The 25,702-nt window shown below is 42.5% G+C and overlaps 1 protein-coding gene and 1 non-coding gene across 2 annotated transcripts in view; one reads left to right on the top strand and one right to left on the bottom strand.

Annotated features, from left to right (window-relative positions):
• TBXAS1 (thromboxane A synthase 1) overlaps nt 1-25,702 on the bottom strand; it is a 173,346-nt gene that overhangs the window by 111,288 nt on the left and 36,356 nt on the right. Inside the window, 2 exon segments of the mRNA XM_005899757.2 lie at nt 13,724-13,776; nt 17,081-17,174. Of these exon segments, the coding sequence (XP_005899819.2) occupies nt 13,724-13,776; nt 17,081-17,174 (147 nt within the window).
• On the top strand, nt 1,150-1,360 carry LOC138987683 (small nucleolar RNA U3). Its single transcript, XR_011464066.1, has one exon. It is a non-coding gene; the product is annotated as a small nucleolar RNA U3 (small nucleolar RNA).

The raw sequence follows: 25,702 nt of genomic DNA on the forward strand, positions 1-25,702 counted from the left end.
ACTGAATTTATGGTGCCGTACAAGCATCTGTTGATAACGGGGCAAGTCTGGTAAAGAATGTGCTCACTGGCTTGTAGTCAACAGGAAGCCGGGGCAAGATGACAAGGGCCAGGCATTCCGATCAGAAATGTGTCATTCAGGCTGGCCAGCAAGGTTCCGGAGCACAGGGAGGGGCTTACATTTCTTCCGGAGGTCACTTTTGAGGTTAGAAGCAAGAAGTGACAGCCACTCAGTCACGGTCAAAAGGAAAAATACAGCATTGCAACTCCAAATGCAGCTGCTCCAGAAAACAGTAGAGCAGTTCTGCAAAAATTAAACATAGGGCTTCTCTGGAGGCTCAGCGGTCAAGAATCCACCTGACAATGCAGGAGACACGAGTTCCATCCTTGATTCAGGAACATCCCACATGCCACAGACCAACTAAACCCGTGCACCACAACTACAGAGCCTGTGCTCTAGAGCCCGGAGAATCGCAATTACTGAGCCCACGTGCTGCAAATACTGAAGCCCACATACCCTAGAGCTTGTGCTTTGCAACAAGAGAAGATCCAGCAATGAGAAGCCCGTGCATCGCAACTAGAGAATAGCATCTGCCACTAGAGAAAAAAAGCCCTCGCAGGAACAGAGACCCAGCACAGCCAAAAAATAAAGCAATCAATTAATTAAAAAAAATATTAAGCCTAGAATTAACATAGGATCCCAGCAATTCCATTTCTGGATGTAGATCTTTAAAAACAAAATGGATAGGAGGTATTGAAAAGAGATTTGTGCACTGGTGTTCATAGCAGTGTTGTTCACAATAGCTCAAGGGTGGAAGACACCCAAGTGTCCATCAGTGAACAGATGGACAGATGAATGGATAAACAGAATGTAGTAAATAAAAAATAGATTGTTATTCAACCCTAGAAGGGAAGAAAATTCTGATACATGCTCCATGGATGAGCCCTGAGGACATTATGCCGAGTGAAATAAGCCAGTCACAAAAGGACAAATACCGTATGATTCCACTCATATCAAGTACCTAGACTAGTCAAGTTCATAGAGACAGGAAGTAGAATGGTGGCTTCTCAGGCTAGGGGAAGGGAGAATGGAGAGTTATTGTTTAATGGGTAGAGAGTTTCCATTTTTCAAGATGAAAAAGAGTTCTGGAAGACTATACTTTCAGGGATCATTTCTATAGTTCGTTACTAGAGAAGTTTCTCTGATCGTGTAGAGCACCCGAAACCACGAGGAAGAGACGCAGCGTTTTCTCCTGAGCATGAAGTTGGCGTTTGGTGCTGCTGGACGCAGCTGCCATCGGCCGTTGATCGTTCTTCTCTCCCGTCTGGGAGAGTAAGAGGGAGAAAACGCCGTCTGAGTGAAAAAAAAAAAGAAAAGAAAAAGAGTTCTGGAGAAGAATGGTGGTCACGGTTGCACAACGTGAATGTACTTCACGCCACTGAACTCTACGCTTAAAACTGGCTAGGACTTGGTGGTCCAGTGGTTAAGAATCTGCCTGCCAGTGCAGGGGACCAGAGTTCGATCCTTGATCCAGGAAAATCCCACATGCCATGGGGCAACTATTGACCCTGTGCTCTAGAGCCTATGTGCCACAACTGCCGAACCCACATGCTGGAGCCTGTGCAGGAGAACCCAACCTCTAGCAGAGAAGTCTAAGGTTTGGGGGCATCAGTTAAGAACCTTTGGGCCGGAGTCTTTTGCAAAGATCCAAGGGCCGTGTCACTCATAAGATACAACCTGTGGTCCAGCAGTGAGAAGGGGAAGAGAGCTTGAGGAGTTACAGACAACTTTCAAAGACAAATGGAAGGTCCACTCAAGAACTGCCTCTCTGGTGGGTCCTATGACCCAGGTACTGCATTCACAACAGAGAACACGGAGTGGAACAAACTAGAGAGGGCTTGGAGTCCCTTCTCCCGGAGGTCCTGCTGTGAAGGGCCGTGGTCTCGATTAATACCAGGACGTCCATTTCCCCTGTAGCCTGAGTAGCATCAACAGGTGTTGGTGGATGTTGTACCACAACAGACCACACTTCCCACGTCCACCTACCATGTGGTGACAGGCCATCCACCAGCCGTGTGTTCAGAGCAAAGATTAGTGAGTTCTTCTCTAAGCAGAGGCAAAAATAGAATCATCTGCTCACAGTGCCTCCTTGGTGGTTAATGTGGGGAGCGTGGTAAACATGTCAGAGAGTCAGGCCTTTAAAAACAGGCCAATAAACTGAGAGCCTCAGCCAGAGTGGAAAAGTTGATATAGTGGGCTGCAGAATTCTTGCATCTTGGGGGTGAGATGGGGGAGAAGTTGTTAGGAACATGGTCTTGAGATGTGAAAATGATCAAGGGACTTATTTGAGTAGTTAAGTTTCTATGATCTGCCCCAGGCCTGCAGGCATCATAAAACCTGGCAGTGCCTTGCTGGGAATTACTTCGTGTCCACAGCTGCAGAAATGTCACACAGAAGTCTGACCAGGAAGAATGGGAATGTATAGCAAACAATCCAAACTCTGAAAGATTTAAGGGTCCTGAGGAAGAAAGGAGAACATGTTCCATTTTAAAGATAAACTTTGATTACTCAAACCAGTAGAATTTCAAATGTGTGCAGTATCTGACTTTTTTTGGTTGACAACTTACACTGTGGATCTAGAGTTAATTTGGTTTTGCATTGCCTTTTGCCCTCTGTGAGGAACACACTTTAAAACTGTTTTTTTTTTTTTTTTTAATCATTCAAGGGTTCTGAGAACTTATTTGAGAGAAGTTTTTCTGCTTACAAAATAGTAATCAAAGAGGAACTTGAAGCTCCATGGGAACTAGGAAATTAGTTGCTTCTTTGAATTTAGCCACCTGATGCAAAGAACTGACTCATTGGAAAAGACCCTGATGCTGGGAAAGATTGAAGGCAGGAGGAGAAGGGGACGACAGGGGATGAGATGGTTGGATGGCATCACCAACTCTATGGACATGAGTTTGAGTGTGGGAGTTAAGCTGTGGGAGTTGGTGATGGACAGGGAAGCCTGGCATGCTGCAGTCCATGGGGTTGCAAAGAGTCGGACATGACCAAGTGACTGAACTTGAACTTAGCAAAGATGTTTTTTAAATTATGAAATCAAAGAGGGTTTGTCATTCTTCTCTTTGAATAGAATAGGGAAGATATTTGCATTCTCAGTTAATTAGGGTTAAGAGCCATGAGAACTGGGTGAGTGTGTGCCATTTGGGGAATTATCTACGCAAAAGAGTTGTTGACAGAAGATACAATGCCTAGTGCCGTGTGTTCTCTGGACCTGCTTCCAGATGGGAGAATGTTTTGGCAAATGCCACAGTGATTCATAACTATGTTACATAACTGTATTTTGCATTTTGGGTTGAACAACTTGGATTTGTTGCAGGTACAATACAATTAAGTATGGAATTTATTATTCAAAAATATTAGCTGGAAACAGCTCTTATGTGATTTTCATTTATTTGAAGATGTTCTATTGTTTGGGAACGCATCTTCACAGGACTGTCATTTGAGGAATAAAGAAGTTACTGATGCTGTATTTGATTGTCACCGATGGAGCAGAAGCCCCTTTCCACCTTGAACCTGGTGTATTGGTGGATTTTTGGAAACACACATCAAGGAATGCCAAGCTGAAGGTCCGTGGCTGACTTCCCAGAGGGATGTTCATCTCCCACCAGCAGTCTGGCTGCCCCCAGAGGTGACATGATGGCCGGCATCCTCGGCCTCACTCTGTCCCAGCCAGGATGGACCTTTTGTTGCCAGCTGGTCACAGGGGTTGGGTCTGGTTGCTGAGTCCCAAGCCTCACATCGTGCTGTCAGTCTCAGGACTGAGAATCTGCACAAGATTTATTCCCTGGGCCCCTCCCCATGAGGCCCTGCTTGGACTCCTGCCAGACTCTCTTCTCAGGGCCAAGAATATCCCCTTTTTCCTATTTTGTTTTTAGTCACTCAGTCATGTCCAAATCTATTGCGACCCCATGGACTGTAGCCCTCCAGGCTTCTCTGACCATGAGATTCTCCAGGCAAGAATACTGGAGAGTGTCGCCATTTCCTCCTCCAGGGGATCTTCCCGACTCAGGGATCAAACCTGCATCTCCTGGATTGGCAGGTGGTTTCTTCACACTGAAGCACCTGGGAAGCCCTCCAAACCCCCTCGTTAGGCCCTAATGGCCACTAACAGGCCTTTTTGATTTCTACTTTACTAGACTCCCGGCTACTGCCCAGCCAGCACCTTCTCAATGGGCAGTTTTCTCCTGGACTGTCCAGTGATTACTAGAATGGAGCCGTCAGTTTTTTCCCCTTTAAATGTTATGCTTTGCTCATCAAAAGGAACCTGGTCTCTCAATTCACACAGCCTGGCTGGGTGTCCATGCCCAGACACCCCAGGGGATGAGCAAAAATCTTATGGAGAGATGTTTTACATTGTCAACTAATCATATTATCAACAAATTATGTATATTTTGGTAAGCATTTTAGCTTGAAATATTCTGTGTTAATGCTGGGACTTAATTTTAATTAATTAACTTCAGATTTTAAAGAAGGAAAAGCTATTGGGCAGCCAGGGCTCTGCTCAGGTCCACATTGTTCAGGGGCCCCATCCCTGGAGAAATAGTGTCTCATCTTTGATTCTACTTCAGCTGACAAAATCTCTTTTGTCAGAAATTTCTCAGAATCTTAAACCACACTGGGGCAAAATAAAACCAGGGGCTAATCAAATGTTTCTAATGTAGACGGTTGGAGCTGAGTCATCCCATTTGCAGTCGCCTAGTTTTGAACTAGAAAGGACTGTAGTTATCATCTGGCCCTTTGCTCTTCGAATTGCTTATCTTGACTCACCAGTGATGATGAAACCAATTTTGTGGATCGTGATCAGATTGCATTTGCTTTGTTTTTTCATGAACTAGAGTAGAAGAGAAGAGGAGAATAGACTGGATCAAAGCGGATCTTGCGTAGTAAAAGATATTTAGTAAAACTTTGATTTCAGGTGTATGTGTGTACTGGATCATAATGTAATATACATTATTTACTGAGGCTTATAATTAAACAAAGGGTCAAAGTCCCTGATCTTGTCCCAACCCCCTCATTTCGTACCCGAGAAAACTGAGACTCCGAGAGGGGAAGCCACTGGCCCAAATCCTCAAAGCCAACAAGTAGTCATAGAAAGAGAGTTGGAGCTGAAATGTGAAACTCAATTTTCTATTGTAAGTTGCCATGCTCTATTTGATGTTTTTCTAGCCAAACAAGAGTAATTTATATAGGCTGTTGATGTTTAGAAGTGTGGGTCACAAAGACATGGACATCAGTAGTCACTAAAACGCACAGCAACTGTCACCTATAGGTTGTCATAGAATGAAGATGGGGGAGGGCAAGAAAGCGGTGTGAAGTAAGGGGTAAAAGAGAAGGTCAGAGGTCCAAGAAAGTGGGTAAATTTCAGAAGGGTCTTTGGATGGCTTTTAGGAAGAGGGAACGTCTTAAACTGCACGAAAAAAGAAAGTTCTGTAGTAATCCACCATTTGGGATCACAAGAGACCATGCGAGGGACAGAGAGGGATGAAGAGTCTATTAAAGTTTCATTTGATAAAAATGGGGCTGTAATAGAAATCTCTGTCTTCTTGGTCTAGATTGCCCATTTGTCTGAGAACAGTTGTTCTTTCCATAATCCTCCCGATTGGGCTAGGCATTTAGATCAGTGTGCGTTCTCAGCTGCTCGGTCAATGGACTACAGACCCCATGGACTGTAGCCCACCAGGCTCCTCTGTCCATGGGATTGTCCTGGCAAGAATACTGGAGTGGGCCACCATTTCCTCCTCCAGGGGATCTTCCCAATCCAGGGATCAAATCTGCGTGTCCTGCATTGGCAGGCAGATTCTTTACCACTGAGCCACCTGGGAAGCTCCTTTGGATTGGTGGTAACTGTCAAATATGTTCCTTTTGACAGCTTTCTTGTTGTTCTCAATGACCTCCTGAAAAGAACAGCCAATCTTATCAGGGTATTTGCTTTTATGAAATAATGTGGCCCCCTAAAGTACAGTATCACTTTAATAAACACTCACTTAAACATGTATTCTAAAAGGCAGAGTATCAGGATTGACATATGTTGACCAGTGAGTATTGATATCTAACTCATTGAATGATTCTCAATGATTGTGGCATAGAGACCATCAGATCTCCTATTAATTTTTTGAAGCTAGTGATTCTTAGCTTTGCTTTCAACACTTTCATAAAAGGCTCAACTTTTACCAAGCTTGGGGACCCAAATATTGCCCCCAGGCTGGCCTTCCGGGCAAATGTGAAGATAATTTAGAATTTCTGTACTTAATTCCATAGTTTCAAGGGTACTGTGTTTCCATTTACATCAGTTCCTCTTAAAACAGAGTCACAGTTTTAGGTCACTTAGTAAGTGAATCTCATTCTGAGGCGTGTGCTCCATATTGGCAGCAGAAGCTTTATTTAAGTTGGACTCTGTACATTGTCTGTGAGGCTCTTTTGCATCTGTGGCTCCATTCCTGCCTAAGATTTCTGCCATTCTTCCACATCTATGATTTTATTGAGCTCGGTCCAGTTTAAAAATGAGAACAATCTCCCTATATCCGTTGTCCAGTGTGAGTCTGAATATTTGTATTTTCTTGAACAAATCGGCATAGTTTCCACCCTAACGGATCCTCTCCCTTGTTTTCAAGTCCAGCATATTGAGATGTCTCAGTGTCTTCTAAACAAAGACTGGTCCTGTGGCAGAGGAGTGCACCAAGTCGAGTCCTTAGGAGCCTTTTCGTTCCCAGGATTTGGGGCCCTCTGGAAGGAGGCCAGCAAACCTCCCACATGAGGATGAGAGAGCCAGCTGACTGCCTGGAAGTAAACCATCTCTATGTGGCTCTTCAACCTCATCTAAATAGTACATAAGCACGATGGTGAAGAGCACTTACAGAGAAGTGTTCACACCCTAGTCACTTCCGGAGAACACACTCCCCTTGTGGATGGTGCAATGGAAGCTGAGCTTAAAAATATATCTGTTTTCTTAGCCGATGCCACATTCCGTATATATCCCACAGTTCTCAGCTTCCTCACTGCTGGTGACCAGGTGCTATGAGTTCACGAGTGTCACTAGTTAAATAAAACATGAGCCAAGAACCTCCAGGTTGGAGGCATATGAGACCCCTCTACCTCCCCTGGGCATGAGCTTTGGGTCTAAGTGCCAGGTCCTTTATGTCCAAACGAAAGTTTTCTTTATTTGCTAAATTGATTTGAGTGCAAAGACCCAAGGTTCCCTGGGAGATAGACTGCTTTAGACGCTGATACTTACAAAGATGTTCTTACAACACTCTAGTGCTACTAGGTACAAGAAGGTATTATCTGTATTACCTTCAGGGTACTGAATACAAGAGAGTATTCAGTGTGGCACTGGCATGAGGTTGGGCAGAGAGATGGAGCAGAGAAGTCAGAAATACATACAGGAACCAAGAGATGATTTTTTTTTTAATGACATTTTAAATCAATTGGGAAAGGATGCATTTCCAGAAGGAACACCACCCTACTTCCATTCTTACCCTCAAATAAATTTCTGATGGGTCAAATATCTAAGTTTTTTAATAAAACAAAGTAACACTAGGAAAAAAAGTGGAAGTTAAAAAATATATATCCTTAGTGAAGAAAACCTTACTGAACAAGATACAAAATGTAGATACCATTGAAGTAGATTAAATTCAACAATACAAAAACATTTTCTGATTGGAACTATATGCTTTTTTATATTAATAAAAAATAACAGCAGATCCATCACTTCCAAGAGAGGTGATATAGGGGAAAGGGGCCTTTGAATAGGAGCCTTCAGGAGCTGCACATGAACTGAAGTTAGGTCGCTGTGTAAGTAGAAGTAATTACTAGTATTGGCACAATAAATCCTTGTCACCCACTGGATTACAAAATTTGCCAGAAACTGAAGGGACATAATCTCTATCCTGTTTATGCACGCTCGGTCACCTCAGCTGTATCCGACTCTTTGCGACCCCATGGACCATAGCCCGTCAGGCTCCTCTGTCCATGGGATTTTCCCAGAAAGAATACTAGAGTGGGCTGCCGTGCCCAATCACAAACATATTATATTGGTACTATTCTTTTAGGGTTTGAGAAGAAATATAGATCCAACTTGGGTTTCAACCTCAGACTAAAGAAAATAACCAGTAATCTTTAATCGAAGATTATCTAAAACAACAAAGCCTTTCTTTCTCCATATTATGTTGCCAAGGGTACATTAGTCCCCCTTTATCTGCAGTTTTGCTTTACCTGTTTTCAGTTACCTGTGGTCAACTATGGTCCAAAAGTATTAAGTGGAAAATTCTGGAAATAAGCAACCCATAAGTGTTAGATTGTTAAGTGTTAGAATGTTCTGTGTGATAAAATCTCATACCATTAAGTTCCATCCCACCCAGGATGTGAATCATCTCTTTGTCCAGCACATCCTGCCCTCCCATTTGTTGCTTAGTAGCCAAATCAGTTTCCAGATCATCTGACTGTCCTGGTAGCCCAAAGCTTGTGTTCAAGTAGCCCTTATTTTACTTAATAAGAGCCCCCAAATACAAGAACAGTGTTCTTGTATTGCAATTCAGATACACTAAAGAGAAGCCATAAAGTACTCCCTTTAAGTGAAAATGTGAAAGTTCTCCTCTTAATAAGGAGAGGAAAAAAAATCATATTCAGCAGCTTCTAAGATCTACAGTAAGAGGAAATCATTTATATGTGAAAGTATGGAGAAGGAAAAAGAAATTTCTGCTAGTTTTCCAGTTGCACCTCAAACTATAAAAGTTACAGCTGCAGTGCATGATAAATGCTTAGTTAAGATGGAAAAGGCACTAAATTTGTACAGTAAGTTATTCTAAGAAAGAGAGGGAAAGAGACCACAGTCACATAGCTTTTATTAAATATATTGTTATAGTGGGCTTCCCCGGTGGCTCAGCTGGTAAAGAATCTGCCTGTAATGCAGGAGACCCAGGTTTGATCCCTGGGTCAGGAAGATCCCCTGGAGAAGGGAATAGCTACTCACTCCAGTGTTCTTGCCTAGGAAATCCCATGGATAGAGAAGCCTGGTGGGCTGTAGTCCATGGGATTGCAGTCAGACACAACTGGGCAACTGACACTCATAATTGTTCTGAAAAGTGAAAGTCGCTCAGTCGTGTCTGACTCTTTGCAACCCTGTGGACTATACAGTCCATGGAATTCTCCAGGCCAGAATACTGGAGTGGTAGCCTTTCCCTTCTCCAGGGGATCTTCCCAACCCAGGGATTGAACCCAGGTCTCTCACATTGCAGGCAGATTCTTTACCAGCTGAGCCACAAGGGAAGACCAAGAATACTGGAGTGGATAACCTATCCCTTCTCCAGGGAGTCTTCCCGATTCAGGAATTGAACCTGCATTGCAGGCGGATTCTTTACCAATTGAGCTATCAGGGAAGCCCATAATTGTTCTAGTTAATTATTATTGTTGTTGATTCTTTTATTATTGTTGCTGTGCCTAATTTATAAATTAAATTTTATCTTTGGTACATATGTATAGGAAAAACACGGTATGTACAGGGTTCAGTGGTTTTAGGTGTCCACTGGGGGTCTTGGAACATACTCCTAGAGGCTACTCTGTGTGCATGTGTGTGTTAAATCGATTCAGTCATGTTATGTTGTGCATAACAGTTGTATAGGTGTGTGTGTCAGCCTTCCTGCTTTACATTCAGGTTCAGAGAAACCAGAGACAATGTGCATAGATTTATTTGCACAAAGCAGGTTGCAAAATTAGACACTTGATGAAGTCATTTTATTCTCAGTGGTGGTGGTGGTGGTGATTGTAACAAACATTGGTGCTCTCAGCCCCTCTTGGCAGAAAGCTTCTCCAGTGATTTACTTTCCTCACAATAGGAAAGGGAAAACGGTAAGAGGCAGGTTTCCAGTTTGAGGACCCAAACTCTGACTGAGTTGCTATGATGACCACAGGTAATAAGCATAAATACTCATCATGTTTGGTGTTCAGGTACAGAGTAAAGAGATCCTCTCTGCCCACGCTTTCAACATATACGCTCTGTCATGCATCTCGGTGTGGCATCAACAGCGTGGGGTTTCCCTCATCACATGATGAATCAGTCTATTATTTCAATGTTAACGGGACCAATCTGGGATCAATAACATTTCCTAACGACAGAAGGAATCCAAAAGTTAAGACAATTCAAACCAAATCATTTCCCAAAAGAAGGGGGTCTTTCATTGAACTTGGTCTATTCTTGCCATTCCCAATCAGTGAAACCATTTTGTTGAAATTTTAAAAGTAACAAAATAATTTTTAGGGCTAGAAAGGCCCTTAAATACAGACTAGTTTAACTCTTTCATCTGAAAGGGTGAACATACTGAGTCTCACCCAGTTTACAGAACTCAAACAGGCTTTCCCGGTGGCTCAGTTGGTAAAGAATCTACCTGCAATGCAGGAGACCCTGGTTCAATGCCTGGGTTGGAAAGATCCCCTGCAGAAGGGACAAGCTACTCACTCCAGTATTCTTGGGCTTTCCTGGTGGCTCAGTTGGTAAAGAATCCACTTGCAATGTGGGAGACCTGAGTTCAACCCCTGAGTTGAGAAGATCCCCTTGAGGAGGGCATGGCAATATCCCACTCTAATATCCTTGCCTGGAGAATCCCCATGGACAGAGGAGCCTGTGGGGGTCAGGGCTACAGTCCATGGGGTCGCAAATAGTTAGACATGACTGAGCGACTTTCACTTTCCACAGAGCTCAAACAGGACTTTACCCCACCACTACAGTGCCTCTCAATTTGGCAGTGGACACATTTAAAAAGAAGTCAGCATTTTAAGACTCATCAATTTTTCTAAAGCAGAGAAAGTTGATAGCTTTGTATGAAGAAATTATGCCATCACCTTTCATTTTTTCCATTTTTATCTAAGATCATACTGCAATTTCTCTCTCTTCAACCTCATTTGAGATTGTTCTCTCTGATTCAAGTTTTCTTGAAATGAAAAGGGTAAATTGTGTAAAGTTAAAGTTGGGGGAGTGGGAAGTTGATTGGCCATCCTGTCGTCAAGGAAATCAATCTGTCTCTCTCTCTGTCTCATGCACACATACACACATCACCATCACCAGCACCACACAATCCACCAATTAATACAGTGCCATTTAAACTCTTCATCTGAGGTTTTAAAATTATTTTAAAGTACTCAAGAGCTCTACTCTGAAAATCTGTACAGAACTACTTCAAGGGAGTGATTCCTAGAATCAGATTTAGAGAGGCCTTTTTCTAATTCTGGGGAAACCACCATCCTTCTGAGTCAGTGCTATGTCTCAGAAATGTATGACAGTCTCCAAGGTCAATGTCAAGTCAACAGCAGAATGAGACTGCTGGAAAGATAAGTTCTTCAGTACCTATTATACTCAGTGCAAGAAGCTATGCACTTAAAAAAAATGGGGCAAGGGGTGGGTGGAGACCATGCTAGAAGGGATCACAGAGAGTGAGATGGAATTGCCTGTTATTTAAAGTATGCACCATCTCCTCACTCTTCTTTTAGAGGAGTACATCTCCCTGCTCCACCAGTGTCAAGCTTGGCCAAGTAACTTGCTTTGGCCTAACTGCACACAGAGTGTGCTTTCTGCCCAGACTTTTGGTTTCTGCATATAACTTGGTTTGGCTGATAGGATGTTGGCAGAAACTTAAAACGTTCTTACACCGTTGGGCTTGCTCTCTTGATACTTTCCCTTCCTGAAACGAGCCTGCCCTGGCCCTCCTGCCTTTCCAAGGAGGATGAGGGAAGCATGGGGCACAGCTGCCCCCGCTGAACCTGCAGAAGCCCCAGGAAGCCCAGCTGAGCTTCCCAGACAGGCGAGCTCAGATCAGCCAACTCAAGCCAACCCGTAGGCATACCATCCATAATAATTTGTTCTTTAAGTCACTGCATTTTGGAGTAGTTTCTTATCCATAAATGACAGACTAATCCGAGACCATCGAGTAGAATATCTTCATGTACCACATTTTCAGGGTTACATAGCAAACTAAAGAGTGTTGAGAAGAACTTGGCCAAAACCGTGGGTCTCCTGGCATTTCCACAAAGAGTACATGTCAATCCCTCTTGAAAATCATCACTGAGAGACCAGCATCCCGTGCCCCATGGATAGAAGGGCTCACAAACCAAGTGGACCCCATTAGGATATACAATAGGAACGCCATAGAACTTTGCTGCCCCTAGAAAAGTTATCAGAGACCTAAGAGTCTGGAAAAAAGCTACCTCAAATCATCCAGCCGCTGAGGAAAAGCTGCGAAAGAACAGACTAAAATGATTAGGACTCCAGCCTAGAAGGACATGGGCTGAGAATCAGTACGATTCAAGTCTATTAAATCTTGAATAGGGTAAATGGTCTGGTCATGGGCTTATTTGTCAGATGCCAGAATTTTTTTTTTTTTTTAAAAAGAGCATACTCTGAAGCATAAAAAGGAAAAATAAAGGGGCTATAGAAGATGGGGGTGAGAGAGGGTGAGATGGTTGGATGGCATCACTGACTCAATGGACATGAGTTTGAGCAAGCTCTGGGAGACAGTGAAGGACAGGGAAGCTTGGCATGCTGCAGTTCATGGGGTCTCAAAGAGTCAGACACAACTTAGTGGATGAACAGCAAAATATATATATATATATATATATATATATATAGTTATGACTGATTTGCAATGATGTATAAAACCAACACAACATTGTAAAAGTGATTACCTTCCAATTAAAATAAATAAAGGAAAAATCTACATAGGATACTGGTATTCAATTTCTTAAGCTTGGTGATAGATACCTGTTCATTTTATTAATATTCTTTAAATTCTACATGTTACATGCTCTTTGGCATATATATTTCACAATTAAAAGAAAACATGTAGAAATTTTTTTAAAAGGGAAAATACAGGAAAAAGAAGGGGAAGGCCTATATTACTGAGAATTAGGGTGAGCATGCGACCAGTCTACCCAGGTCAGTCTTAGTTTCCACTGTTGTCCTGCAGTAAGTATGAATAGCACCCCCTGTTACTTTGAAATGTGTACAGTGTCAGATAATAGATGATATGGCCATACAGCTGATGCATATTTTACCCATAGAGTTGAATAAAATGGGCCCAAATAAGGTTTATAAGGGGCTTCCCTGGTAGCTCAGTGGTAATGAGTGCTAATGCAGGAGATGTGAGTTTGATCCCTGGATCGGGAAGATTCCCTGGAGAAGGAAATGCCAACCCTTTCCAGTTTTCTTGCCTGGGAAATCCCATGGACAGAGAAACCTGGTGGGCTATAGTCCATGGGGTCCAAAAGGAGTCGGACACGACTGAGTGACTAAAAAACAACAACAAAAGCTTAGATAAGATCATGGGAAAGACTTGCCAACGGTGGTCAAGGCAAATTAGAGTGAGGTGTGGAGGGCCACTGCCTCCCTTGCAACACACCTTTGGTACAGTCATCACAGATGGTCAAGGCACCCAGCGCCTGAACCAGCTGGTTGGGCTTTAAAGACTGGGAAAGGGTGTTTTTCAGGCTAGCACCATGCACCCTGGGCCGCCCTGGGATCTTCTCTAGGAGCCCCATCTGTACAGCTGGGTATACTCTTTGTGGATTCTCAAAAGTGATAAACACAGGCAACATGCCCATTCTCGTCATTCCTTCCATGTCACTTCAACACACACAAATCCAAACACATGGGAGAAGAATGGAGTTTTCGTCTTACCCACTCAGAGGTCCATATTGCTTTCTGATCTCCATGTGGCTTTCCCAGAAACCCTGCAGAAAACAAGCACTATAGTAAAAATCAGATGAAACAGAATTTCAAATATTTAAACTTCTTCAGGAAAAAAGTCTACAATCATGAGAACACAGTTACATCAACCATAAAAATATAATTGAAGTGGTATTGTTTTCAGAACTGTTTCAGTTCTCAGTACTCCAGTACTTTGGAGTATTAGAATAAACTAGTGGCTTGAAAAAATAATATTGCCAAGAGACAGTCGCTGTCAACTCTGCTTTAATGGACAGATGAGATCATCTGTACTTATACTATTTGTGTATAATTGCTGCTAAAATATTTGAAAACTGTTTGCTTTCTCAACTATGCTAACATTCCCCTCTGCAATTTGGTTTATATTATTATTATTTTTGGCAGAGCCTCTTTTCACAGCCACTATAGACATAAATGTCTGCTGAGTGTACCCAAATTATCACAAACTCTGAATTATGATCCAAGTTAAATTTTAACTAAAATCAACATATTCAAGGCATAAGAACCTTAGAGCTACTTTATATATGAGACACGTTTTGGGGTGGGAAAGGAGGGTTCCAGGATATATACACAGTGTGGAGCAGGGTCAGAAAAATGCTTGACTCACTGTATTGTTCAAATGGGGTCTGTGTGTGGATATACACGGGGAAAGTATGGGTTAAGGGTTGAAAATGGCTGGATCCATTGTGTTATGGGAAAGAAATAAACATGAAAACATGCTTCAGTTGGGATGGAAGTGGAAGAGAGGAGACCCCTAGACTTGTGCTGTGGGAATGGAGTGGACAGGTAGTCACATAAAGGGTGGGTGAGAGTAGAGAGTTGGGAAGGTAGAAGAGGTGGATGTTCTTAATGAAAATCCATCCTAGGCTCTTTCAATCGAGCTCCACCATCTAGTTGCTGTTCAGTTGCTCAATCTTTTCTGACTCTACAATCTCACGGACTGCAGCATGCCAAGCTTCCCTGTCCTTCACTATCTCCCAGAGCTTGCTCAAACTCATGTCCACTGAGTCAGTGATGCCATCCAAACATCTCATCCTCTGTCCCCCGCTTCTCCTCCTGCCCTCAATCTTTCCCAGCATCAGGGTCTTTTCCAATGAGTTGGCCCTTTGCATTAGGTGGCCAAAGTATTAGAGCTTCAGCATCAGTCCTTCCAATGAACATTCAGGGTTGATTTCCTTTAGGATTGACTGATTGGATCTCCTTGCTGTCCAAGGGACTCTTAAGAGTTTTCTCTACCACCACAGTTCAAAAGCATCAATTCTTCAGTGCTCAGCCTTCTTTATGGTCCAACTCTCACATCCATACCTGACTACTGGAAAAACCATAGCTCCACCTCCATCTAAGCTTGCCATATATTAATACCAAGGAAAGCTCATATGACTATAAAAACAGTCAATGAAATGACTATGTTCTAGCAAGAACTTGGCAGGATTTGCCCATATGAGAATGAGCAGCTAAAAAGGAACATATGTGGAAATTAGCCAAAGGCAGGCACAGTGTGCTCGGCACATCAACAGGGATATGGTTTAACTCAACATGTTGATACAAAGTCTGAATGCAACTGATCATTTCCCCCACAGAAATTTGTGAAATGGATTTGCTTTAATCTCCTATCTGATTTCTTGTTGTGTTTTGACACTTAGAAATGTCTTCACACTTGCTTCACGGAGCTGATGGGGAGCCTTGCTGCGATGCTGTTTGTGGGCTGAAAGTTGTGGCCTGGCCACCCCTGAGCTAGAGAGGAGAGAAGGAAGTGTTAAAAAAAACAGTGGGAAGAGAGAAACAACAATAAACAGTGGGAAGGGGTGTTGAACCGAGAAAGGGACAGAACGGAAGAGAAGAGAAATTGATGAGAAAGAAAAGGGACAGAAATAGCGTGTGTTATTTTCTATCTGACGCCAAGGGCCAGCCTTTCCGAGGGCAGGGGTGGGGAAAGCCTAAAGAGATCTTAGAGGGGTGTTATCAGGATTGGCCCCAATTTAGTCCTTCCTGCCTTTGTTTGGCTTAGTGGCTTCACATGTAGGATCTGTAGCCTCCTAATATTGGGTCTGGTGGCAGCACCCCCAACAGGAGTTGGCAGAATAAATCATCTGGCTTCTGAGAAAACCCAACGTGAGAAACAAAAATAACCTGCGAAGATAAAGTCCCAGGACTTTATCTCCAAATGCCCAGAGGGCATTCGAGTCATTCTGGCAAATCAAAGGCACCTCCCTAAACCAGCTGGCCTCCCGACCTTTTATTTTCGTGGACCCCTGGCCATTCTCCCTGTTGTCTGGCTCCAAACTTAAAGACGAGTTGATTCAATCTGCCTTGACTTCTCACCTAAGTCGCCAAAAGAGTTACTAATTTTGCCCCCAAAGTTCTTCTCTTTTGCTCTCATCTCCACCCTGGCCAAGCCCTCATTGCTTCACAGCCAGGGCTCAACAACTGTTGGATTCTACAGACCTGCTCTAAATCTTGCAGAGAAATCTTCCCCTTTGGTGTCCCCCTCCTACTCACCAGTGTTGGGACACGCACATTCTTCACTTGCCTTTCTGAACTGTCAGTGATCTAAGTAAGTGTTAGCTGCTCAGTCTTTGTGACCCCATGGACTGTAGCCCACCAGGCTCCTCTGTCCATGGGATTCTCCAGCCAAGAATACTGGAGTGGGTTGCCGTGCCCTTCTCCAGGGATCTTCCCAACCCAGGGATCGAACCTACATCTCTCACATCTCTGGCATTGGCAGGTGGGTTCTTTACCACTAGCGCCACCTGGGAAACCTGCTTTTCTCTCTTTCTCACAGCAGAGTTCCCTGGTGCTCCCCAGTCTCCGCTTTTTAGTCAAGGCTGCTCCCCAAGCTGTGCCCTGTTTCTCATATGGTGCCATCACACACATCATTGTTCCCATCTGGTGTGGGTCTCCTTGTCTTTGTGTCTATTGCTCCTGAAGACCCCCTCCTCCAGGAAGTCCTCCAGGATGACTCTAGCCCTGACGGATCTCCCCCTCCTCTGAAGGACAAACCACAGCTGCCTTGTCTACCACCCACACTAGCGCTAGGGCATGGGCAACTTTTACTTTCTTCCACATTCCAGGGCCCGGCACACTTAGACACTCATTAAATGGGTTTTTGCATGAATGACAGGATACCAGGACTCTATATGTGTTGATGAGTGATCAGTGATGGATCGTTCTCATCACATAAGAACTGATGCAATTCACACACGCACCTGCCTGAGTGTGGGAGACCTGAATAGAAGCAATGCTTTGTGGGTAAAGCTGCTCTGGGCTCAGAGCATCTTATATCAGAAGACAGTGGAAGGCAACCTTTACCTGGCGGAAAAACGCTAAGTTTCCAATAAAAGGAGAAGGCTTGGGATGTCTGATGCCCAACTTCTCTAGTCTTGAGAACGCTGATGTGGAGTACCTGAGGGAAAAAGCACGTTTTAAAAACTGAGATACAGGTTCACACTTTTGGCCCTATCTGATATCAGAATTGTTGTGCTCTCCAGATGTGAGGGTAGGAGAAGTTTCCAGGTGACAGCATCTTAGGACTGACGAGGTGGAGGCCTAGAGGTGTGCAGGAGGCATGAGCTCGGTAAATTCCTCCTGATTAACAGGCTAGAGATTCAGACATCCTCAGATGTCTTAGCTGAAAGTCCCCTTAGAGATGACGTAGCCCAAACACCCCTTCCCAACCTACAATTTCTGTCAATAAATAGTTTTTAAAACTGCACTTTGGGAAATCTCTGGCAGTTCAGTGGTTACGACTGCACTTTTACTGCCAAGGGTCTGGGTTCAATCCCTGGTCAGGGAACTAAGATTCCACAAGCCACACAGCATGGCCCCACCCCACCTCCAAAAAGCTGCACCTCTGCCCATTTTAGCTCCTCAACCTTTAAATCTACCATCAACAATTCTCTTGCAAGGTGAGGCGAAAAAAGTAACAATGGCAAAAATCAGTTGCCTGCACAAATCTGTGGATTTTCTTGGTCAAATTGACCCCTGCACATAATTTATCCCTCATCACATTCCATGACCTAATAGAGAAAAATAAAAAAAAACAAGGAAGGAGGGGACACTCTGTGGAACAAGACCTCATCACCAACCACTTGCAAACCCTCTATGTCTTTGTTTTCATGGCCTGAGACCATATGGGAAGCATATTTTTCTAGCCCCAAATCAGGAAACATGGCCCCACAGATGTATGTGCCACCTTCCAGGAGAAAGCAACAGTTTGAGAAGCGCAGTGTTGCTGTCAAAACATTGGAATTACTAGGATATTTCGACAGTTTATGGGAACAGAGGGATAACACAGTGAAAGTCAGAACTAGTTTAGAAAAACCTGGGCATATGGCTGTAATCCCTAATCAGCCAGCCAATTATGTCAAAAGTTCAGTTATTTCAGAAAAATTAATGAATCAAACTGCGTGTTTAGCATTGTACAAAGATCAGCCAAATCTCAATTTCGAAGCAAGGGAAAATATAGAGAATATCCATTCAGTCAGACTTCATAGGAACACTGGAACTTGAAAAATCCTGCAACTCCAAGTCTCACTTATCATTAGAAAGATGGAATGTTTGCTGTAGACTCTGACCTTCCCGTTCTTGCCTACAGTCCAATAAGGAGCAGTTAAGCACATTGCAATGAATACTCAAATATTCAGGGAAAGGACAACAGGTTAACTGTTGATTTGCGTTACTTTGAGCAATGTTGCCTACCTTTAAAGTGGCCACAGGGAGAATCAAGCCAGGGTGAAAAGGGAAGGTGGGTTCTCCTCCCAGTTCTCCAGACCAAGGTTTCCTCTGAGTGGCTGCACTATTGGGTTTGAATGAGTCCCCAGGACATCACACTTAAGTCCACGTTCAAGGGTAATTACAAACCACACTCAAGAGCCTCATGTGAATTACATGGACTCGTCATGCCCACATTCCTCTTCATTAGTGTGTATGCCAAAGGTTGACAGCAGAGTGTGTAAAAGTAGACTGTGATGTTTTAAATAACCCCCTTCACACTTAAGACAAGACCAAAGGTGACTTACCAGTCTACTCAACACTTTCCTCAACGGCCTCAAATCTGGTTTCTGGTTCATTTTTTCATCAATTTTTATGAATTATTTTCTAAAATGTAATCTCTAATGGGTAGAAAGAAATATGTCGATCTTAGGCCACGTAATTACATCTTAATTTTGTAATTAGATGTCTTGATTGTCTAATTAAAGGACAAGAAGTCTGTGCCTAATTACACATGCTAATTATCATGCAAGCCCATGCCCTAATTATGTAACTCCACTTACGAAAATACCGCTTGTGTGTCTCTGCACAAAATTCAGACATTTCCAAACATATGGCATCAGCAGAGAATGTTCTGGACATAACCATAAACTTCACTCTGCAGCCCAGAGTCAAGTATAGAACTGAAGCGTCTTCAGCTAGGAATGGGCCAAATGTTGCCATCAGTAACTAGAGACCTTGCACTAAAATCAACAGTGAGAGATCACTGCCTCCAGACTTCTGAGCAGAATTACAAAGTGCGCTCCATTTGTCTTGCTTGCAATTCCTTCTCTGCACCCATGTTTCACATTCTCCACTCCCAGACTCCCCTATATCAGTCTCAATAGGTTCTTAACCCAGAATCCATGGACTCTAGGAATCATGGGTTGAATTCTGTCACCCCTCCAAAAATCGGTAGAATTTCTGTTCCCAAAATACTATCTTATTTGGAGATAGGGTGGTTGCAAATGTAATTAGTTAAAGATGAGGGACTTCTCAGGGGTGCTAGTGGTAAAGAACCCACCTGCTAGTGCAGACAATGAAAGAGATGCAGATTCAATCCCTGGCTTGGGAAGATCCCCTGGAGAAGGAAATGGCAAGGCACTCCAGCATTCTTGCCTGGAGAACCCCACGGACAGAGGGGCCTGGGGGGCTACAGTCCATGGGGCTGCAGAGTTGGACGTGACTGAAGCAACTTAGGATTGATGACGGTCATACTGAAGTAGAGTGGATCTCTAAGCCATTATGGCTGGTGTCCTTACAGGAGGATGCTCCGTGAAGACATGGAGGCACAGGGAGAATGCCATGTGATAACAAAGGCAGAGATTGGAGTTACGTGGCTGCAAGCCAGGAAATAACAAAGGTTGTCAGCAGATGACTGGAAGCTAGGAAAAAGAAGGATGGATTCTCATCTACAGAGGGAACATAGCTCTGCAAAAAGCCTTGATTTCAGACTTCTGGCTTCCAGAATTGTGAGACAAACTCTGGTGTTTTAAGCCCAGTTTGTGTTATTTTAACATGGCAGCCCTAGGAAACTGGTACACCAGGAATACCCATGAATGAGTTTAGAGTCAATGAAAAAAGATTTTCTGAAAAATTTCCTGTTACCTTAAAAATTATCATTTTGAAAGAAATTTCTTTTTTGTCTCAAATTATACCGTTAAGTCCTGAGTTATTAGTAAAGAACTGGTAGGGACTTCCTGGAGATCCAGTGGTTAAGATTTCGTGTCTCCACTGCATGAGGCATGTGTTCAATCCTTAGTCTAGGAACTGAGATCCTGCATGCCACATGGTGAAGCCAAAAAAAACCCACAATTCTGGTGGCCCAGGATGCTAGTAAATCAGATAACATTCAGCCATCATGTGGCTGCCGTGTTGCAATATTTAGAACAGCTTCTCTGACGGGAATTAATGCAAGTGTATTCCACAATTATGATCTTGAACATCTATCATTGTTTACATTAAGGATACTTAACTTGGAAAATGACAATGGAAAGTATATGAAGTAGCTTCAAATAGCATTCTTTGGTTTTATGCTTACAACCAAAGTGTCATTTATCCCCAAAGGATTCAAACCCTGCAGGACCAGTGATGCTCCTTCTACTGTCCATTCTCAAAAAACAAACAAAAACAAAAAAACACATGGAACCGCATGGGATTGTTTTCAGCATAAGAAATTCCTCAGTACTTTGTCTTCTGCAAGACAAAGGCCTTTCCTGATGTATTCAACAAGAGTGGTCAACCAGTTGCTTAGCCAAAGAAGCCACTCATAATAAACTGAGGGATATTTTGATAAATTGTGTATTAAACTGATGTATTACAGAGATGACTGAGCTGGTTGAATTGAAGTGAGGGTCATTCAGTCCTGTCTGATTCTTTGCGATCCCGTGGACTGTAGCCCGCCAGGCTCCTCTGTCCATGGGATTCTCCGGGAAAGAACACTGGAGTGGGTTGTCATTCCCTTCTCCAGGGGATCTTCCTGATCTAGGGATCGAACCTGGGTCTCCTGCACTGCAAGCGGATTCTTTACCATCTGAACTACTAGGGAAGCTGAGATTAGAGCCAAAGCAGAAGAGAGTCAAACCGTGGTCTTCTCTACAAGTTTCCCTCACTGTGTATCTTAAGCCACAGCCATAGAGGACTTGGCTTTTCCCTTCTGTGCTTTTGGGAGCCACAGACCCTCAGTCCATTCTTTATGTCTTCACGATCCCTATCAAAGAATTTCTACTTAGTGAGCTGCTTTTGGAAATTTCGGAGGCTACTGATATTTTTTGAAATAGTGGAAGATTCCTTTGGCAAATAGCGATTTTCCTGGGATAAAAATCATGGTGTGCCAGGAAGAGACGAAGCCCAAGGGTGCCAGGTAACGCCCTGTCCCACCTCTGGAGAAGAAAAGGCCTTTGTCATGGCTACACTATCCTTGTGACACACACAGCCATTAAAGGCTTAGCCAGCGGTTCCATAAAAGGCTGTGTGGCCACATGGGAAACTTTATTAGATAAGGACTTACATTTTTGGCTCTTCAAAAGATTTTAAGACACAGGAGCAGAAGATGAGATTTGCCAGCTTTCCAGAAAATAAATGAAATGCTTGACAGAAATTTGGGCAAAGGAGCTAGAAATATCAGGGAGAAAGCCTATTCCCATTTTATTAAAATTGTAAATTTTTTCTGAGTATATTTTTATGTATTTGAGATCCTTGTCTCTGTAAATTTTTTCTATTTCTTTACTTTTCTACTTTTTCCATTCAACATAAGAAAGATATCTCCATGTTATAAGTCCTTTATGAATATTATTTTTATGGTTGTATATTCCTCTTATGGACATATCAAAGTTTACTAAACTATCTTTATTGTTAAATATTTAGGATGTTTTCAGCTAATTTAAGTTAGGCCACTACAACTCTATACATCAAACTCTTTCAATATTTTACACATGAAGCTTTTCTGGATCTGAAATCCCTGAGTCACTGGTTTTAAACACTGGCGTGCAATACCAAATTGTTTTCCAGAAAGTTTGTCCCAGTTAGTCTCAGTGTCAGTGTCCATCCATTTCACCAAACACTCTCATTTAATTCTTCCGAGTTTTGTAGACACATCCATGTATCAACATCTCGATGTCTGTACTTTTTTGGAGAGAAAACGTTTTTTGCCATTGCTTTTCCTCCAATTTCGAAAATATTTTCCAACTTTGCAATTCCCCTATCTTTCCCCCTTATTCCCATTACAGTTTATCTAGGGGGCAGATACAGTTTATCTAGGCAGAATTGTGCTACACTGATTGGTTGAAGAATTAGTTGGGAAACGAGCAGTCGTCAATAGGTGACTGCAAGCTGATGCCAAGCACATATTTGGGCAGGGAGAGGAGGCCACGCAGATAAATTCTGAACAGCTTTTGTTTAGCAAATAACTAGCTGCAGCCTTGTTAGCTGACTTTGAATTGTTTTCTTCTTCCTTCCCCCATTCTTCCCCTACAACGACACTTAAAGGAACTGTTAGTATACAAATTGCTTCTTCAGTCATGTCTCAGGACAGGAGTTCATTGGAAATAGAATTTCTCTATGAGACTGTCTCAGTTCCTCTTTTAGTGCCTCATTTCTTTTTTCACATCCTCATCTTCACATGTGGTGCCCTCTCTTGAGACCCGTTCCCTTAAGACCTTGCCCTCAGGACTGGAAACCATCCAGTGTGCGTTCACTCATGTGTCAGTCAGTAGCAGTTAGAGAAGCTCATAAGATTATAAACTGCAAAGCAGAATGTTCATTAACTTATAAGAGCAGGTATCCTTTTCCAGGAACAAGATGCTGATGTATCTACTCAGAGTACATCCTTTTCAGGTACTTGAGAAGTCAAATCACTCATCGGAGGGTGATGTGTTAAGGCAGGTTCTACAATAAGAGGTGGCTGATCAGAAAACATGTCAGTGGGACCCTGGGAAAAATAATCCTGCCCCACAGCTGAGTGCCCTTCTATTAAGGGTTGGCAAAGAGACCCACCCCTCTCTCCACTGGTTTATAAGGCTGCCTCCATCCCTGTCCGACTCTTTGCGACCAACCCTATGGATTGTAGCTCACCAGGCTCTTCTATCCATGGGATTCTCCAGGCAAGAATACTGGAGGGGGTTGCCAAGCTCTCCACCAGGGGATCTTCCTGACTCAGGGATCAAACCCACGACTCTTATGTCTCCTTCCTTAGCTGGCAATTTCTTTGCTACTAATGCCACCTGGGAAGCCCTGGCTCCACCCTACACCCTAGGAATGTCGGAGCTCTGATCTATTCTGACTGTTTGACTTGTCCCAGTGCCTCATTATTTTAACTATTATAAGTCTGTAACACCTTGTAATATCTTACTTTCTCCCATTAATTTTAGAATTGATTAGTCTAGTTTGATGAAAAATCCTCTTGGAATTTTTATTGGAATTGCATTAAATTTATAAATTAGTACCAATGTTATCACAACCCTGAGTCTTCTCATCTATGTATATATCTCTACATCAACTCATTCTCTGTCCTTTGTAACATTTTGTACTTTTGTGCACAGAGAGTGTTTTGCTATTTACATATATTGGGTTATTTTTACTGCTCATGTGTAAGAGCATCATTTGTCAGTCTTGTAATCAAGATCCTTCTAAAATTTCTTATCAGTTCTTCTGGTTTACATGTGGATTCTCTTTAATTTCTTACACAGACAGTTATATTTTATACAAACAATATCAGTTTGTTCTCTTTTTTCCCTAATCCCTTTATCTCACTTTTCATTTTCTTATCACACTGGCTAAGACCTTAGTACAATGTTTAAAAGATGCCGTGAGAGAGAACATCTTTTTCTTGTTCCTGACTCTATAGGAATGTACCTAATGTTTTAAAATTAAGTGTAAGATTTTGCCATAGATTTTTAACAGGCACCCTTTATAAAGGACATTCCTTCCATTCCTAGTTTGCTTGGAAAAGTTTTCCTTGAGGAGTATTGCTATAGGTTTGTCTATCTTTTCAAAGCCCCAACTTTTTGCTTTTGTCACTCATTTCTACATTTCTCTTTTTACTGTTTTTATGTCTGTTTCATAATTTTATGCTCATTTTTTATTATGATCTTCCTACTATTTTCTTTGGGTTTATTCTTAGTTCTTTATTTTTTTTTTTCTTTTAGCTTCTTAACAACTTGCCTCACTTATTTTCAATATGATTTTATTTCTAATAAATGCATTTAAGAATATAAATCTCCCTCTCCTTACTTGTTTGGCTGCTCCCCATGCATTTTTTGAAACGTACCACTTTCATTGTCTGATAGCTGCTTTCCAATAGGAGACTTCTGAATATAAAATAAGCTGTAAGATGTACACAGGCAAAACTCAGTGGGACAGATATCCTGGAGTTGAATTTCCCATTGTTTTTCAATTCTGTTCAGCCCTATCCATGAAATTAAGTAACAGTCATTATAATTTGTTCCCAAAGACTCAGGAAAGGTGACTGTTTACAATCTTCACTCTTCTGGGAAAAAAAATAGAGGACTATTGAACAAATACACAAATATCTGACTGATGTGCAGTTCTTTCTCCAATAATAGAAGAACCACAAAAACATTGCTGCTGTTCAGTCGCTAAGTTGTGTCCGACTCTGTGACCCCATGGATTGCAGCACGCCAGGCTCTCCTGTCTTTCACTGTCTCCCGAAGTTTGCTCATTGCAGTTATTAGTCTGACAACAATTTTGTCACAGCACAAGAAAAATACATTTATATCAACAAAGAGAGGCTGCCCTAGTGGCTCAGATGGTAAAGAATTCACCTTCAATGCAGGAGATCTGGGTTCAATCCCTGGGTTGGGAAGATCCCCTGGAGAAGGGAATGGCAAACCACTCTAGTATTCTTGCCTGGAGCATTCCATGGACAGAGGAGTCTGGCAGGCTACAGTTCATGGGGTTGCCAAGAGTTGGACATGACTGAGTGACTAACACACACACTCATCATTATTATAACTTTTAACCTTCCCTATGTACCAGAGATTATGCCAAGAACTCTCTATATATTCTCTATGAGCCTTCTAACAATTATATAAATGTAGGCATAAATATTCTTCTTATATTACTGATTAAGAAATTAATGCTTAAGGAAATTAATTAGCACCCCCAAGTTGGCAGTGCTGCTAAGAGATTGAGGCAGAGATGAACCCAGGTCTGCCACATTTCAAACAGGTGCCGTGTGAACCCTACTAACCTGTTTCTTCCTGTCCTCTAAGGTAGGGTGTTGTTGACAAACCACTGCATGAGAACAAGCAGAGAATATACTGAGAACAAGGGCAGGTTTCTTAGAAACCAAAGGTATAATTATAACAGATACTAATTAACTGATGACCATAATGAGAGAGAGCACGTCTTTGCCTTTCTAAAGCCAGTGCCTTCACTTCTGCTTTTACTCAGAATTCTCAACTGTTTCTTTTTTCAGTTGCACCTATTTCTCCTTTTCTACTGGATCACTGCTATCAGTATACAGACATATTCTAGTGCCTTCTGTTTTAAAGAAAAGTAAAGCAGACTCCTGTGATTCCAGCCCTTTCCTTATTTTCCCTTATTTTCCTTTTTTTCTTCCCAGTAAAACCTCTTAAAAGCATCATCTAGCCATGTTCTCTTCCTCTTCTATACCCTATTCTCTTTTCCATCTTCCCAACTAGGTTTCTGCACCCACCACTT

Source organism: Bos mutus, chromosome 4 (genome assembly GCF_027580195.1).
Source record: "Bos mutus isolate GX-2022 chromosome 4, NWIPB_WYAK_1.1, whole genome shotgun sequence".
NCBI lineage: Eukaryota > Metazoa > Chordata > Mammalia > Artiodactyla > Bovidae > Bos > Bos mutus.